This window comes from Salvelinus fontinalis, chromosome 41 (assembly GCF_029448725.1).
Source record: "Salvelinus fontinalis isolate EN_2023a chromosome 41, ASM2944872v1, whole genome shotgun sequence".
In the NCBI taxonomy this organism is placed as follows: domain Eukaryota; kingdom Metazoa; phylum Chordata; class Actinopteri; order Salmoniformes; family Salmonidae; genus Salvelinus; species Salvelinus fontinalis.
In genome coordinates this window covers 8,029,276-8,047,003 of record NC_074705.1, presented here as the reverse complement: position 1 = coordinate 8,047,003, position 17,728 = coordinate 8,029,276, and the positions used below count along the sequence as shown (strand labels likewise).

The window sequence follows — 17,728 nt, the reverse complement described above, 5'->3', positions numbered from 1 at the left end:
GTGCTTTGTATTATCTAGCCAACCGCTTAGAATGTCATATGAAGTGTTTCCACCGCTCTTTGTCTCTCGCTTCTATTCATTCTTGCTACATGTTTACAGATTACAGTTTTTTACAATCACTTTGGCACTATTTTCGGGACCTTGATGTCATTTTTCAAAACTCGAGAGACAAAACTCTCAACCAATGATCAAAATGCAAATTTTTCAAAATCAACACGTTTTCCAATTGCTTGGATGCAATACACAAAGCTAAGATCATTTGTTCATTGAACTAAAATCACCTGTTCAAAATGACACAACTTAACATCAAAGTATTACCATTTAAAAATGCAATTCACACATTACATCTCAGATGACTGTCTATTCATTTTATTACAATGATCTAACTATCAATTGATACAATTACCGTGGAACATGAAGCAATTGCACTACATTATCTATGGATGTAATATTTCAAAATCATTCTTTATCAGACACTGTTTCTATGGTCCCATGTACCATGTTTTCAGATTTGACATTACTGTACACTCACCGGCCACTTTATTAGGTACACCTATCTAGTACTGGGTAGAACCCCCTTTTGCCTCCACAACAGCCTGAATTATTCACTTTGTTGTACGTTAAGAGATGCCCTTATGCACACCACTGTTTTAAACGGCTGTTATTTGAGTGTTTGTGGCCTTTCTGTTTGCTTGAATGAGTCTGGACGTTCTCCTCTGACCTCTCTCATTAACAGGGTGGTTTTGCCCACAGAACTACCGTTCACTGAATGTGTTTTGTTTATCGCACCATTCTCTGTAAACTCTAGAGACTGTAGTGTGTAAAAATCCCAGGAAGGCAGCTGTTTCTGAGATGCTGGAATCACCATGTGTGGCATCAACAATCATACCACGGTCAAAGTTGCTTAGATTACGCATCTTGCCCGTTCTAATGTTTGGTCGAACAACATCTAAAGCAGGCAGCCACATGATTCGCTGTTCGAATGTAACCGTCCTTGATGAGCTAAATCAGGTCTGTAGAGCTGATGGCATGACCTATGTCATTGTGTGGGATAATGTCAGGTTCCACCATGCTGAAATGGTGCAAGCATAGTTTCAGGCCCATCCACAATTTACCACCCTGTGCTTACCCCCATACTCTCCTTTCCTTAACCCGATTGAGGAATTGTTCTCCACATGGAGGTGGAAGGTATATGATAGGCGCCCTCACGAACAAGCCACCCTTCTCCAAGCCATGGATGAAACATGCAATGACATCATGGCAGACCAGTGTCAGGCCTGGATTCGCCCGAAGATTCTTCCCAAGATGTTTGGCTAATGAAAACATCCATTGTGGTGTGGATGAGAACCTGTGGCCAAATCCACAAGACAAGGTTGATGGAAATATAGAAGTACAGTAATCAATCATTTGTTTTGCTTTTTACAGTAAGCCAGGTGAGGAACACTGCAATTGATGTGTTACAGTAAGCCAGGTGAGGAACACTGCAGTTGATGTTTTACAGTAAGCCAGGTGAGGAACACTGCAGTTTGTGTTACAGTAAGCCAGATGAGGAACACTGCAGTTGACCTTTAACTGTTTTTTCTGTAGCTAATTATTTTTGCTTTGATTCAAAGAAACCTATGTTGGGATTTTATTGTATTTCATCAATAAATTTCACAGTTTGTTCAATGATTCTACTGTGTCTAGTATTCTATCTACTAGTCCTTTTACAGTGATGTATTTATGTGTAGTAGCATAATGAAACATGTATCACATATTCTGTACTACAATATTTAATGATTGTATGAAGAACTACACAGTGAAACTATCGGTATCTTGTGTGTGGGTGATCTAAATGAATGTTCCAATGGTATTTCATGATATGAGTTATTTGAACCAATGATTCTGCAAGTGCAAGGTTTCTTTAAAGATATGAATGCACAATGCAATGTTTTGAACATTGGACAGCCTGTGTTACAAGTGATGACCGTTTTGAGTTTTGTGTCTAGAGTTTTGAAAAAGGACCACAAGGTTCTGAAATTGGTACCAAAGTGATTGTTAACTGTAATTGCCTAGATGCTGTTGAATCCACATGACTAACTGAAAAGGTGTGTGTGTAACTAGATTCGTGAAAACTGAGGAAGCCTCAGACCTAGTGGGATTTTACAAGAGCACACACATACACATTTTATGAAAGATATACAGTTGTGGCCAAAAGTTGAGTGACACATATTACTTTTCACAAAGTCTGCTGCCTCAGTTTGTATGATGGCAATTTGAATATACTCCAGAATGTTATGAAGAGTCTTCAGATGAATTGCAATGAATTGCAAAGTCCCTCTTTGCCATGCAAATGAACTGAATCCCCAAAAAACATTTCCACTGCATTTCAGCCCTGCCACAAAAGGATCAGCTGACATGTCAGTGATTCTCTCGTTAACACAGGTGTGAGTGTTGACGAGGACAAGGCTGGAGATCACTCAGTCATGCTGATTGAGTTCAAATAACCGACTGGAAGCTTCAAAAGGAGGGTGGTGCTTGGAATCATTGTTCTCTGTCAACCATGGTTACCTGCAAGGAAACACGTGCCGTCATCATTGCTTTGCACAAAAAGGGCTTCACAGGCAAGGATATTGCTGCCAGTAAGATTGCACCTAAAGCAACCATTTATCGGATCATCAAGAACTTCAAGGAGAGCGGTTCAATTGTTGTGAAGAAGGCTTCAGGGCGCCCAAGAAAGTCCAGCAAGCGCCAGGACCATCTCCTAAAGTTGATTCAGCTGTGTGATCGGGGCACCACCAGTACAGAGCTTGCTCAGGAATGGCAGCAGGCAGGTGTGAGTGCATCTGCACGCACATTGAGGCAAAGACTTTTGGAGGATGGCCTTGGTGTCAAGAAGGGCAGCAAAGAAGCCACTTCTCTCTGTGAAAAACATCAGAGACAGACTGATATTCTGCAAAAGGTACAGGGATTGGACTGCTGAGGACTGGGGTAAAGTCATTTTCCTCTGATCAATCCCCTTTCCGATTGTTTGGGGCATCCGGAAAAAAGCTTGTCCGGAGAAGACAAGGTGAGCGCTACCATCAGTCCTGTGTCATGCCAACAGTAAAGCATCCTGAGACCATTCATGTGTGGGGTTGCTTCTAAGCCAAGGGAGTGGGCTCACTCACAATTTGGCCTATGAATAAAGAATGGTACCAACACATCCTCCGAGAGCAACTTCTCCCAACCATCCAGGAACAGTTTGGTGACGAACAATGCCTTTTCCAGCATGATGGAGCACCTTGCCATAAGGCAAAAGTGATAACTAAGTGGCTCGGGGAACAAAACATCGATATTTTAGAAGTTTCCTGGTCCATGGCCAGGAAATTCCCCAGACCTTAATCCCACTGAGAACTTGTGGTCAATCCTCAAGAGGCGGGTGGACAAACAAAACCCCACAAATTCTGACAAACTCCAAGCATTGATTATGCAAGAATGTGCTGCCATCAGTCAGGATGTGGCCCAGAAGTGAATTGACAGCGTGCCAGGGCGGATTGGTCAAGAGGTCTTGAAAAAGAAGGGTCAACACTGCAAATATTGACTCTTTGCATCAACTTCATGTAATTGTCAATAAAAGCCTTTGACACTTATGAAATGCTTGTAATTATTCCATAGTAACATTTGACAATATCTCAAGACACTGAAGCAGCAAACTTTGTGAAAATGTATATTTGTGTCATTCTCAAAACTCTTGGCCACGACTGTACATGAATGTTTCTTCAAATATATAGTTTGTACATTTGTTATTTCTGCACTGCACCATTACAATAATTGTTTGCTACTGAATGATATGATAAACACTGTCTCCTCTCTTTCTTGTTCTCTCCCTCCCCATCTCTATCGCTCCCTTCCTCCATCTCTAGCTGGCAGGTCTGGTGGTAGGTCTGAGTGGTGTGTACCTGTTGTTGAACTACAGACACAATGGCCTCTTCTTCGCCCACACATACATCATCCTCCCAGCATGCCTAGCTCTGGCCAGCGCTACCCTCCTATTGGTCAGCGGAGGACTGGGCATCTGGGTGTCCCTCAGAAAGTCAGCCTTGCTACAGGGCGTGGTGAGTTTTTGTGTGTGAATAGAATAAAATATATTTTTGTTTGTCATAGCTCTGATGCTATGCTTCTTCTACAGTTTGGGATACAGCTTATCACATTATCTGTTGTCATGGCCATTACAGTTTGTCTATCTGCTGGTCATGGTTTTCTGCCTGGAGGCAACTGCTGCTGCTCTGGCCTATGTCAACGCAGGAAAGGTACTTAGATATATATGGCTTTACAAAACTACCTAAAGAGCACACATCCCCATATTTAACATTCTACACTGTGTACAAAACAATAAGGACACCTTCTCTTTCCATGACATAGCTTTCACCTGGTCAGTCTATGATCCCTTATTGATGTCACTTGTTAAATCCATTTCAATCAGTGTAGATGAAGGGGAGGAGACAGGTTAAAGAAGGATTTTTAAGCCTTGAGACAATTGAGACATGGATTGTGTATGTGTGCCATTCAGAGGGTGAGTGGGCAAGACAAAAGATTTAAGTGCCTTTTGAACGGGGTATGGTAGTAGGTGTCAGGCGCACCGGTTTGTGTCAAGAATTTAAACGCTGCTGTTTTTCACACCAGTTTCCCGTGTGTATCAAAAATGGTCCACCATCCAAAGGACATCCAGCCAACTTGTGGGAATCATTGGAGTCAACATGGGCCAGCATCCCTGTGGAATACTTACGACACCTTGTAGAGTCCATGCCCCGATGAATTGAGGCTGTTCTGAGGGCGAAAGTGTGGGGTGCAACTCAAAATTAGGAAGGTGTCCTTAATGTTTTGTACACTCACTGTATGTTATACTTATGATAAATGACATGATGTGACTGACCTGCTTTCAGGTGGACTCAGAGCTGGCTCCCTTCAGTAGTGTCTTTCAAAGATACACAGGAAGCAGTCAGGACCTAGACTCCGATGCTGTGGACGCCACACAGAAAGAGGTATGTGTGTGTGTGTGTTGGGGGGGCGGGGGTTCTGAACTGATCTAATGACTATCCGTGATGTGAATCCTCTCCAGTTGCAGTGCTGTGGAATCTATGACTACCGTGACTGGTTGGCCACGCCCTGGTTTAACCACAGTGGGCGGGGCAGTGTGCCTCACAGCTGCTGTAATTCCACCTACCACACCTGTAACGGTACCCTAGAGCTGCCCGGGCTACTATATCCAAAGGTACACACACACACACCAGCCCTGGCCCTCTGTGGTGATCCAAATGTATGGACGTACAGTGGGGCAAAAAAGTATTTAGTCAGCCACCAATTGTGCAAGTTCTCCCACTTAAAAAGATGAGAGGCAGACAAAATGAGAATTTTTTTTCCAGAAAATCACATTGTAGGATTTTTTATGAATTTATTTGCAAATTATGCTGGAAAATAAGTATTTGGTCACCTACAAACAAGCAAGATTTCTGGCTCTCACAGAGCCCCAGATTGAGAGAGATTATCAGTGGTCTTGTATGTCTTCCATTTCCTAATAATTGCTCCTACAGTTGATTTATTCAAACCAAGCTGCTTACCTATTGCAGATTCAGTCTTCCCAGCCTAAAGCAGGTCTACATATTTTTTCCTCATTTTGTCTGTCATAGTTGAAGTGTACCTATTATGAAAATTACAGGCCTCATCTTTTTAAGTGGGAGAACTTGCACAATTGGTGGCTGACTAAATACTTTTTTTGCCCCACTGTACATACACACTTGGGCAGCATTTCATTCCAGAGAGATGTCATTCTCCTTACCCAGTTGTGTGTGTGTCCTCTCCCTCAGGGCTGCCAGGTGAAGCTGGAGGAGGCCTTGCTTTTTGTTCTGCGCTTCATCATCTGGTCATCTCTGGCAGTGGCGCTAGTGGAGGTGGGAACCACTAGAGGGCACTGTGGGGTATAGTGGAACAACATAAGGGTCACGTAGCAAAACATTTTACAACAGAAAATAAAAATGGGTGTTTCTTATTGGACAAGATCAGGTACAGTAGTGCCTGGTGTAACCATACTAGTCTCTCTCTCTCTCTCTCTCTCTCTCTCTCGCTCTCTCTCGCTCTCTCGCTCTCTCTCTCAGACTGTAGGGTTTGTGAGTGTGGCTCAGCTGATGAGGGACCAGCCTCTGTTGGAGTATGGAATACTGGACAGGGAGTGGGCCTGAACCAGAGTGGCAGAAAGTATTCTGGACTGAGAATCTACTTTAGATATACTATGTCCTGGAACTTGGTAAAGTTCATGATGCTGTGGACCTTAAAGTTAATAGTTGTCTGGGCAGCTCCAGAGGCCCTAGGGTACCATTACAGGTAATTGATGTAATCATCCCCGATCTTGTTGGTGAAACTGCTTAAGAGTGATCATCTTTCTTTCATTAAACTAATGTATGTATACACATCTGTGAAGGGAGGAAGGAAGGTGTACTCTAAAAGTGTTGGACAGTGTCCTACACTTCTGCAAACACTTCCTTCGTTTCATAAGGATCAACTGGAATATGTAAAGGCCTCTGGTTTGGTTTGTTTGATTTTGTTCACTGATGTAAATACATGCTGGTTAAAGAAACCACTCCATCACAATAAATTGTCACATGTCCTGCAGATGATATATTAATGACATTTTTAAACTACCCTGCATGGCTTTTGAGTAATTGATTGGTTGATTCTGTGCTGTGTGGCTATCGTGTGACTTTAACTTACCGGTTTGTATCTGGGGTATTCTGCAACTTCGGGCACTTTGGCCCTGCAAGCGTTCAGAAATTAAAAGTTATTGAAACACCATTTTTAACAGTATTATAATCGTCTTTGATTTGTCTAGATATAATATCCGATAATGGCTGCAATCGTCCTATGTAGGAATGTACACTACCATTCAAAAGTTTGGGGTCACTTAGAAATGTCCTTGTTTTTGAAAGAAAAGCAAATATTTTTTTTTGTCCATTAAAATTGATCAGAAATACAATGTAGACATTGTTAATGTTGTAAATTACTATTGTAGCTGGACACGGCTGATTTTTATTTTGATGGAATGACTACATAGGCGTACAGAGGCCCATTATCAGCAAACATCACTCCTGTGGTCCAATGGCACGTTGTGTTAGCTAATACAAGTTTATCATTTTAAAAGGCTAATTGATCATTAGAAAACCCATTTGCAATTATGTTATCATGGCTGAAAACTTATTTTGAATAAAGAAGCAATAAAACTGACTTTTTTTTTAGACTAGTTGAGTATCTGGAGCATCAGCATTTGTGGGTTCGATTACAGGCTCAAAATGACTGGAAACAAAGACCTTTCTTCTGAAACTCGTCAGTCTATTCTTGCTCTGAAAAATGAAGGCTATTCCATGTGAGAAATTGCCAAGAAACTGAAGATCTCATACAACGCTGTGTACTACTCCCTTCACAGAACAGTGCAAACTGGCGCTAACCAGAATAGAAAGGGTGGGAGGCCCCAGTGCAAAACTGAGCAAGAGGACAAGTACATTAGGGTCTAGTTTGAGAAACAGACATCACAAGTCCTTGTCTGGCAGCTTCATTAAATAGTATCTGCAAAACATCAGTCTTGACGTCAACAGTGAAGAGATGCTGGCCTTATTATTAATAATACCCATAACACAATATTTTAGTTGTCAGTGTTTATAAAAAATTCTACAAGAAATTATAGCCTGCTTGGAAATTACTGACAAAATATTCTCTACACAAGCAATATTTACATCACATCTGGAACAACTGTCTGCTGCAGCCATGTGTCAGAGTAAGTTTCCATGGTAACTAAATTAACATTCTCTTGAAAAAACTTTATTGAGGAATTTTCCCTCAGTGGTGGAAATGACACCACTACCAAAGGACAGTTATATTTTGTATAAAAAAACAATATAAATGGCATACTCACAAATATTGATATAAGTTTTATTTAATTGACACTTTCTCTAGTAGATAACATGATATAATGTGTAATTATTAATGTTTTCTCATAGAAAAACATAGTAGAAGCTCAAAAGTCTGGGTCAGGGACAAGGACATAACAGTGAAATTGAGGTATAAAATGCATCTGAAAAGTAGCTAAAATACTTGATAGAGAGGTGTTCAAAATATCCGGGGTGATTGTACTGTGAACTTAACATATAAAGAATATAAACATATATGTTTAAATAAAATCCCCAAAATTGCCTCCGAGGACACAGAAGTGCCCGTAATTGCAGAATCACCCTGGTATGTAATTGACAAGGGCAGTAACAAATCATTTGCAGAGGTGGGCGTGGAACTGCCTTCGTCGCCGGTCCTCCCTTGATTTTGGTGCCTTCGAGAAGGAGCTGTCAGCTAACGTTAGCTAGCTAAAACAACGGAACGAAAGAACAGCACCAAGGACAAAAAGCTGGTAAGTTAGCTATATGGTTGTCGAACTAGCTATATTATAGTAATCCAGTTGTTGATTTACAATTTCGCTCTGCTATAACAAAGCCGAATGCCAGCCATGCAGGTTTGGAGGCCCCACCAGTGCCAGCTAGCTAACCACAGATAGAATGATATTCGAGCAATTTTTCCCCCCAGTTTGGCTAATCTAGCTAGGTGGCTAACTGTAGCTAACAAGGCCCTGAGCAGGGTGTCGGGGTTTTAGGTGCGAGAGAGGGACCGCTTTCAACATAAGCTCGCGAAAATAAGGGAACGGTGGGCTTATGGCCTAGTTAGCTAACGAGTTCCGGTAACAATGCCCAGCTAATTAGCGAACACAATGTCCATTAGCTTTGCGTTAGCAAATGTTATTTTCTTCCTTTTGCAGTTAGGAAAGTAGTAGTAGCTGGTGCTAGCTAGTTATTAACTAGGCAGCTAGTAAGCAACCAACGTGTTCACGCCCCCTTGCGTAAATAGTTGTTAGTAGATATGTATATAACCCGCTAGGTACTAACGTTAGCTAGCTCACACAACTAGTAACTAACGTTACGGTTCGAATGTTTTGCTCTTATTTGTCTACAGTAGTGCGCGATGTGGTAACTTTAGCCACAAACAGGCCAAATCTAGCTACAGTAGTTAGCTAAAGTTGGCTAATACGTTAGTTCGCCAACTTGCTAGCTAGTTACCGTCTGTGTATAGTCTAGTTGCTAACTAAACATGCCACAAATCATAAGTCATCAAGATAATAGTCGTAATAGCTCAGTGGTCGTATGTTAGTTAGCCACGCAGGGACTAACAAAAGAATGCTCTGCTCTTCTTCACAGGTGCGTCAGAAGGGGGAGACCCAATTTACCGTTTCGTTTTTGTTTAGCTCATTATTCATTTTGTTTGAAAACAAACCCTACATCCTCTTCACCCCTATTATTTTTTTGTTTGTCCCATATACATTATTTTGTTTGTGATACCTCCTCCAGCGTTGGGAGCAGTGAGGGGTCTTCATGGCTGTTCGAAGAGGCCACATCAGGTACCTAAAAGTGAGTATGACTTTTCCCATTGGGGGAGGATCTAGATCAGTCCTAAAGTAATTATATTGTAACAATTGTAATCTAGCTAGCTATTTAATCAGATTGCATTAATATGTTATGCTTTGGCCCATGGTTTTCAAATGTATTGCTAATAAAAAAAATGATTTTACTAGTCACTTTAAACAATGCCACTTTATATAATGTTTACATACCCTACATTACTCATCTCATATGTATATACTGTACTCTATACCATCTACTGCATCTTGCCTATGCCGTTCGGCCATCGCTCATCCATATTTATATGTACATATTCTTATTCTTTCCTTTACACTTGTGTGTATAAGGTAGTTGTTGTGAAATTGTTAAATTACTTGTTAGATATTATTGCACGGTCGGAACTAGAAGCACAAGCATTTCACTACACTCGAATGAACATCTGCTAACGATGTGTATGTGACCAATAAGATTTGATTTGATTTAAACACTGGGGTTTCAATATCACTCTATACACAAGCATCATAAGAGGAAGTGTTTGAGTATCTACACTTATAATACATATTTATACCAGTATGTTAATATCTCGTAAGTAGAGAAAAAGGCATTGAAATGATCCTAGTAGTCAGACCCATCAGTATTGGTCATCATGTTTACTAGTGAAATACAGGAGTTTCATTCATCCAAGGGCCTGCTGGATGGCTAACTGTCTTACCCCACAGAATACACAATCAGATAGAGCTCCATTCAGAGGGGCTGTCAGAACACAGCACTGAGGCCTGGTCAAGGGGATGCAATGTTCAGATCGGTGGTAGCAGCTAGCTAACCCTCTTCCCACTGGGCAGGGGTCGCGTTGGAGTTCAGAAATCTGCATTTTCAAAACGCAGTCCAGGAAAAATGTGTTTTAAACTATTTCACCTGAGTTTTATATTGAAAGTTGTTTTTTGTTGTTGCTTCACTAGAGTGATGGGGGGGGGGGGGACAACAACAACTATAGTTTTGCTTCACAGAAAACACAGTGCAACACATTCTGCAGAAAATAGCTTCATTTTCATCAGATGGCAACAGAAGTGCAAGCCTATTTGACTAGCAGTCACACGGATACATTTTCTTACATATGAGAAAGCAAGGTATTTCTTGCAAAAAAAAAGTTACATGGCCATCATATTTCTAATGTTTATCAGAAAGAATGTAGCCAGGTACATTTCCTAATGTTTTGCTTCAATTTAATTGAGCATTTTACCATAAAACCGTTGCGTTTTACCGGAGAAAATGAGCCTACACCTAGAAAAGTAACGGAGAGAAGTAGCTACACATCAGCCAGTGCTGTCTGCTCAAATAAAGCTCGTTCGCGAAATCTCACCTGACTGGAGAAGTGCAACGGAAGCAAAAATTTGTCTGATACCGAGCAGGAATTACAATAAGCTTTTTACATTTGCTTTTACAAAACGCAGCAAGATACACATTTTTTATTTTCTGCGTGAAAAATTCTGCGTTAGCGTGACCCCTGCTGGGTAAGCAGGCGTTTGCTCACAAGGCCTGTTCTAACATCCACGATGGCTGATTCTACTAATCAACGCCTCAAATCTTCTCCGGAAGGAATGGTTGTTTACCCCTGGTTTCGAACTCTTGTCAGTGGGATGAAGTGATTTAGAATGCTGCAGAAATAAATGAAATGTGTTGGGGCTGATGGGGAGTTTCTCCATTCTACACAACAGAATCATCTCAAAGTTCTGTGACGTTTGTGGTCTCTGGATCTCAACCTCTTGTCCCAGAGCAGTGTCGGGGTTGGCTGGGTATAGGTATGTTTTAAAAAATGATGTGTGGTCCATGATTATGTAGCTGAGAGTTGAGTCTGGCTGTAAAAGTACTGCAGGGGATTGATTAACTTGTGGGTTTGAGGAGCTACAGTCACTGCTACCAGCCACGATGGCGCTCCTGAATCTGAGCCGTAATTAGGCTCTGTAGATTAGGATGCTATGTTTACAATGTTGCATGTAGAATTGTACGAAAATTATATATTGTTTTCCTTTAATGATTTAAAGTCTGCATCCCGTTGACGTTTCAGCCATGCTGGTTTACTTCCGAATGCCAGTTTTTCTCTTCCTAAACTGTGCCCCCTCTCTCCCCTCCCTCCCTCCCCAGGAGGTGTATGACATGTCCAACGGCTACGAGGATCACATGGGAGGAGGAGATGAGGTGACGGATGCCAAGACCAACCTGATAGTCAACTACCTTCCCCAGAGCATGAGCCAGGACGAGCTACGCAGCCTCTTCAGCAGCATTGGCGAGGTGGAGTCCGCCAAGCTCATACGGGACAAAGTGGCAGGTACGGAACACCTTGTCCCACAATGCACTACAGGTGTGTGACCTCTGACCTTGGAGTAGAATGGATGGAGGAGTTGGTCTGTGTGTAGGGCTCACATTTTACAGGGGCGTGTTTGGTGAACATTTTTGCTGTGTTGCGTCTTACTGAACACGACTTGGGTACCTTTTAACACACCGTGGTGACCCCCATAATTGTTGAAATTTTACGAAGGGCACCTCCATAACATGTTTGTTCAAGCCAACCAGTCAGTGTGTAGAGTAACTGGTGTACTGCCCTGTCTGCCTCTTGTAGGTATATGAGAACTGCTGATGAGACAGACATCTTTGACATGCTCACTAGTAACTTTGTGGTGAGATGTTTGTAGTATCTATGCAAACAGCTTCATGTCATATGTTCTGTTTAGGACTATGTCTCGCTGCAATTTGAACATTTGTCCTCCTAAACTTGATAGTTGTGTTTTTTTGTATAAGGCTGTTGGTGTAGATATTTACCCATGCTCTCAATCTGTCCGTGAGGGGCTCGGCTTTCCTTATTCCAGGAAAACAGTCCAGTTTGGTTGAAGCCTATTTCTTTGTTACTTGTTTTACGACCAGCATGCATTGTGTAGATTTGTTTTGTTGAATCATTTATTTCACCAGTGTGCCGATTTATTTGAAACTATACAACGTTTTTTTTATTTTATTGTTTTCCTTTTTTTTCTCTAGGCCACAGTTTAGGGTACGGATTTGTTAACTATCTTACCCCTAGCGATGCAGAAAGAGCTATCAATACTCTGAATGGACTAAGGCTACAGTCTAAAACTATCAAGGTAACGTGCAATAAGGTGTTCCTACAGTACTGTGTCAACCCCACCATGTCATGTCATTTAAACTAGCCCTTTTTTACTGAGGCTGACCGGCAAATCCACCCCTAGACGCTTCCTCCTAGGCCCTCCTATGGATCTGAAAGGATTGTGTGGGTGTTAGCAATATGGTGTTATGTTAGCCGTTCTTTTCCCTTTGCTAATACCAACCCATTCGTTTCAGACGGGCATGTAGTGCCAGTGGTTCAGGGTTGGATTTGGGAATCGGCGTTAGTATGGGTCTATATTAGACAGGGCAAGACCACGTCTGATAGATCACTGGCCCCGCTTCTGACGGATGGAGTAGAGACGTGCAACCGTATTTTCAGCCTTATTGAAGACTAAACTTTATTTACATTTCTTTATTCAGCACCACTACTTCAGGTTGATATTTTTACATTCATTTATGATTTTAAGTTTGAAACTTTTTATTTGGTTTGGTACGAGAGGAAAAAAAACACACTCCTTAATGTTTTTCCCTGTGTTGATTTTGGTACTATAATAGTAGTTTACGTCATTTTGAAACTTGGAAACTCCTACTTCGATATTGCCCACCACGGTTTACTAAGGGAATGGTTTTTCTACGTAAAAGCCACAATGGTCAGTCAAGGCACCTTTTTTCACTTTTTAATTTTCTCGTTTTGGAGACATTACTCATGAAGTCTTTATAAAAGTAAACTCATGTTTTTGTAAATTCAAAACATAAGGCAATTACAAAACATTAAATTGCCAAGATTGCATAAAAATATACAAATATAATAAAAACAACCTTGCAACATCCACTTTTATTTCAAAGTAATTTCTAATTTCTGGCTAGATATAATTCAGTGTTGTGTGTAGTACTGAGGATATTGTCAGTGGTGTTTAATGTGCTCTGTGCTGCCCTCTGGTGTTAGGTTTCATATGCACGGCCGAGCTCTGACACCATTAAAGACGCCAACCTGTACATCAGTGGCCTGCCCAAGACCATGTCCCAGAAAGACGTGGAGGACATGTTCGCTCGCTACGGACGCATCATCAACTCCCGTGTGCTGGTCGACCAGGCCTCGGGTAGGACCACACACACACACTCTAGAACCAGGCCTCGCTGTGTTCGTCTGTCTCTCAGCTGAACCTGTTCATTTCTTTTCCCAGGCCTGTCTCGGGGGGTGGCGTTCATCCGGTTTGACAAGCGAGCGGAGGCCGAGGACGCCATCAAAGACCTGAACGGACAGAAACCCCCCGGATCCGCTGAGCCAATCACAGTGAAGTTTGCTGCCAGCCCCAACCAGGCCAAGAACACTCAGCTCATATCTCAGCTCTACCACAACCAGGGACGACGCTTTGGAGGGCCAGTTCACCACCAGGCTCAGAGATTCAGGTAACACACACACACTGAAACGTTGTCCCCTCTCAGGTTCTCTAAAATGAGTGTGAAGAGAGACAGTGGTAACCCTATCCCCCTCTGTCCTCCCCCAGGTTTTCGCCGATGTCTGTGGACCATATGAGCGGTATGTCTGGGGTGAGTGTGTCGGGGAACGCCACCTCTGGCTGGTGCATCTTCATCTACAACCTGGGCCAGGACGCTGACGAGGGCATCCTGTGGCAGATGTTCGGGCCCTTCGGCGCCGTCACCAACGTCAAGGTCATCCGCGACTTCAATACCAACAAGTGCAAAGGCTTCGGCTTTGTTACCATGACGAACTACGAGGAGGCCGCCATGGCGATCGGCAGCCTCAACGGTTACCGCCTCGGGGACAAGATCCTACAGGTGTCGTTCAAGACCAGCAAAGGCCACAAGTAGAGAGAGAAGAGGGAGGGGAGGTGATAGAGGGAGGAGAGAAACCTCACACTAGGCTTCTAATATGGAGGGTAATTTGCCTCAGTTTGACAAAACAAACTTGTTTTTAGCGTTCTCACTAAGCCCATTCTCACTCTGCATCTTTGTACTAGTCTAACAGAGTCTAGGCTGAGTTTGATATTTCTCTTGTTTTTTTTACTCATGCTTTGGGATGTTCCAAACGCAGTTCTCAATGTCCATCCTGATATGGTGACCAATTTCACAATTCAAGACTAGATTGTTTTTCCTGTGAGACTAAACTAGTGTCACTATGTGCCATATGAATAGTAGAACCACGGTAGGGACTTGGAGAAGGATGCGCCACATTCATACGTCTAGTCCCCCACTGTAGGAGGAAGCATGCTGTCTTAGACACTGCTTCCAGTGTAGACATAGATGCCTTAAGTTAACCATCCTGTCAAGCCAACCACTGTCTCCAGCCATTTTAAAAGGAAAGAACTCTTTAAATCCTTATTATAAATGTCAGAGCGATAGTCATCTGTTTTGACGTAAACCATACATTGGTCTTCTCTCACCTTGCGGATTCAGTTTTATACACCGCACGTTAGGTACTGGATGGTACCATTACATAGCAGCGTGTGTGCCCCTTTTTTGGGGGTCTTTTAAAAGTTGACTCTGAGGGGCCATGTAAAAAAAGGTCTGGAGATTTTAAAGTAGGAACATGTTTAAGAAGGACCAAAGAAATGGAAGGATATGATCCCAGGGCCTGTATTCACATGCTGATCTAGGATCAGTTTGGCCTTCTAGATCATTAATAAGTAAGATTTATATGGACAGAGGAGCTGATCCTAGATCAGCATTCAGTCCTCTGAGAAGCTTTTGTGAATAGGGAAGATGCTTACCGTTATGACTAATTTCCCCTCACCAGTAGTAGTTGGGACATCTGAACAACCGGTACAAAGGCTGAATCTAACAGAGGGGCAACACAGCTCTCTCATCCAGTTTGCTGTTTTTGTAATAAAAAAAAGAAGTTTTCTCTATCTTTTTCTTGAATTTTCTTTCTGAGAGACTAACTTTTCTTTTTTTCGTCGAAGCGTAGACTACTGATCGGAGAGTTAAAGAGTTGTTTTTTATTGCTCATCTCGAGCTAAAGAAGAATTTACGGCCTTTGTGATTTATTTTTGTTGGTATAGATTTTTGTTTTTGGTCCTTGCTTTGATTGTTTTACTTTGAACATGCAATCATTAAATTGTATTTAGATTTGACTCAATGTTTTGGTTTTGTTTCTTTTATTCAGGTTTTGGTTTGTGGATTTTCTTTGTGGTTTTCTGTTTTGATTGTAGGAGCTGAGGGAAGCTACAGACACCAGACTGCTGTTATGATGACACTACTCACCCAACTCCCATTGGGGTATTACAGGATGTTTGAATGGTCAACATCATAAGGTTTAGCTAGACTCTCTAAGATGGGCTGAAGGGCAGGAGGAGGCCATCTCCAGCGTAAAACACCTCAGACGTTGGCCTTATTTTCATTCCAACTTGTGTGTGAAACATGAGGCGGAGGCCTTTCAGTGTTTCAAAGATGGGAGTCCTCCAGTTGAGGTACAAAGTCTTGTTTCATGTTAATACCATCTAGGAGTTACTGATGAACCCATAAGGAATAGTCTGTTCTAATACAGGTACTGCAGGAGGCAGTTTGTCACTGATGGACTTTTGATCTGCCTTGCAACCAACAAACAGTCATCCTGAGAAACTGTTTGCCATTTTAGAAATGTGCAATAACTGAAAAACTTGGGTTAAAGAAAAGCTAAACCCAGGCATATTCAAGTGATGTTTCAGGAAGAAGACTGGCGTTTGGTTTTACATCAAGCGTATATTCCTACATCTGTTTTTAACAACTTGTTTGTGCACTTTTCATCACTAAGACATTTTCTATGTAGGTTTGAGGGTGTAGTACTGTAGTCTGTTGGAGAGTAAATAACTTGACTACAGCAGCACCACAACACAGGATCAGAGAACTGGCTTTAGTTAGAAGTTTCCTGCTGCAGCAGATCTAGGATCAGTTTACCCTTACACAGTCCTAACCTTCACCATAATGGGTGACACTTGTTTTAGAAAATTAGGGGCTTGTCTCCTGCACTTTCAATAGAGATTCTCTATTGAGGATGATTTTATTTCCAGGAGTAGTCTTAATCTGGGTTCTGGGAACAGCCTAGAAACCAAACTTGATAATTCTCTCTTCTAAATGTGTTGTGATCTCTGTCTTCTATCTTCAGATCTGTAAAGCCTTACTAGCTTCCACACGTGGACAAAAAATACCGCTCCTGTCACAGGAATATCCTCTCTGTAGGCCTCAAGTTAGTCACTATTCTTTTTTTTTAAGGAGTAGAAGATTGAAGTTTCTCATGGAACAGTCCTGAACAGAGTGCATGCAATACGTGGTGGGTCTTTTAAAAGAATTCTGGACCAGAAACGCTACTACTGGTTATTCTGAACCAGAAACGGCACTAGAGGGGGAGTGTTCCACTTGCTTGACTCTTTGTTCTCATCCTTTTGATATATTTCTATTGAGTTCTACTAATCAGCTCTTGCTTTGCTAGCTTCTCAGAGTGCTACTATGTTGAAATGCTAGTGGGTTTACTGGAGTAAATAGATTATGGTTAACTGTTTTTAGCCTTAATGTATGTGGGAGAGATGGAAGAACGTGGCAACAGCAGTGGAGGCACAAAGATATCATTTATTTGACTTGTATGTAGTTTTACATGTTTGTACATTTTTTGTGTTTGAGTGTGTTCCTTTTGACTTTTTTTAATGGATTCATTTTGATTTCCTGTTTGGTTTTGAATGAAGGCCTGTTCAGAACCAGTCTAACACACAATTACTTTGAATAAAATATCTGTAAGCTTTATAAAGCTCAGCAGGATCGTCCTTTTGGCTTATTGTGTGTACTGTGAGGTGGGGGAAAAGTTATGCTCAAATCATTACATTTCAAATTTGATTAGAAAATAACAATGTACAAGACAAGTATCTTGCATGTACACCAAAGTAATTTTCATGTGTATATAAAAACATTTTGAGAAGTTTCTTCCAGACCCTAGGTGGTCAAAGATGTACATTACAGTGAAATCTACTGTAAATCTACCAATAAGACATTGAAATATCAGTTAACCATTCTGTGTTATAATTAGGTTGACAGAGGTAACGATGAGAGGTTTTACCCCTAGTCACTGACTATATTTAAACACATTTTCAGTATAAAGTTCTGTCAATTTCAGCACTTTAATGGTTGCAACATTCTCAGCAACGGTGACTGGTTATTGAGAACATTTTAAGGCA

General features: G+C 41.6%; 2 protein-coding genes across 4 annotated transcripts in view; both read left to right on the top strand.

The window, feature by feature from the left end:
• Positions 1-7,236, top strand: part of tspan37 (tetraspanin 37) — an 8,069-nt gene extending 833 nt beyond the window's left edge. The window contains exons 2-7 of the mRNA XM_055908061.1: positions 3,885-4,076; positions 4,197-4,271; positions 4,905-5,003; positions 5,081-5,233; positions 5,826-5,909; positions 6,114-7,236. Coding sequence (XP_055764036.1) covers positions 3,885-4,076; positions 4,197-4,271; positions 4,905-5,003; positions 5,081-5,233; positions 5,826-5,909; positions 6,114-6,197 — 687 coding nt within the window. The 3' untranslated portion in view covers positions 6,198-7,236. The remainder of the gene's footprint in view (positions 1-3,884; positions 4,077-4,196; positions 4,272-4,904; positions 5,004-5,080; positions 5,234-5,825; positions 5,910-6,113) is intronic.
• Positions 7,237-8,297: 1,061 nt separating this feature from the next.
• Positions 8,298-17,309, top strand: LOC129840237 (ELAV-like protein 1). Of its 3 annotated transcripts, none has more exons than XM_055907960.1 (7): positions 8,298-8,407; positions 9,246-9,455; positions 11,589-11,805; positions 12,477-12,580; positions 13,510-13,663; positions 13,748-13,973; positions 14,072-17,309. In XM_055907960.1, the coding sequence occupies exons 2-7, from the start codon at positions 9,420-9,422 to the stop codon at positions 14,394-14,396; spliced, it is 1,062 nt and encodes a 353-aa protein (XP_055763935.1). In that variant the 5' UTR covers positions 8,298-8,407; positions 9,246-9,419; the 3' UTR covers positions 14,397-17,309. The 3 variants fall into 3 exon arrangements, with proteins under 3 accessions (XP_055763935.1, XP_055763936.1, XP_055763937.1); XM_055907961.1 differs by having other exon boundaries at positions 8,299-8,407; positions 11,589-11,772; XM_055907962.1 differs by lacking the exons at positions 8,298-8,407; positions 9,246-9,455; positions 12,477-12,580 and having other exon boundaries at positions 11,684-11,772.
• Positions 17,310-17,728: the final 419 nt, after the last annotated feature.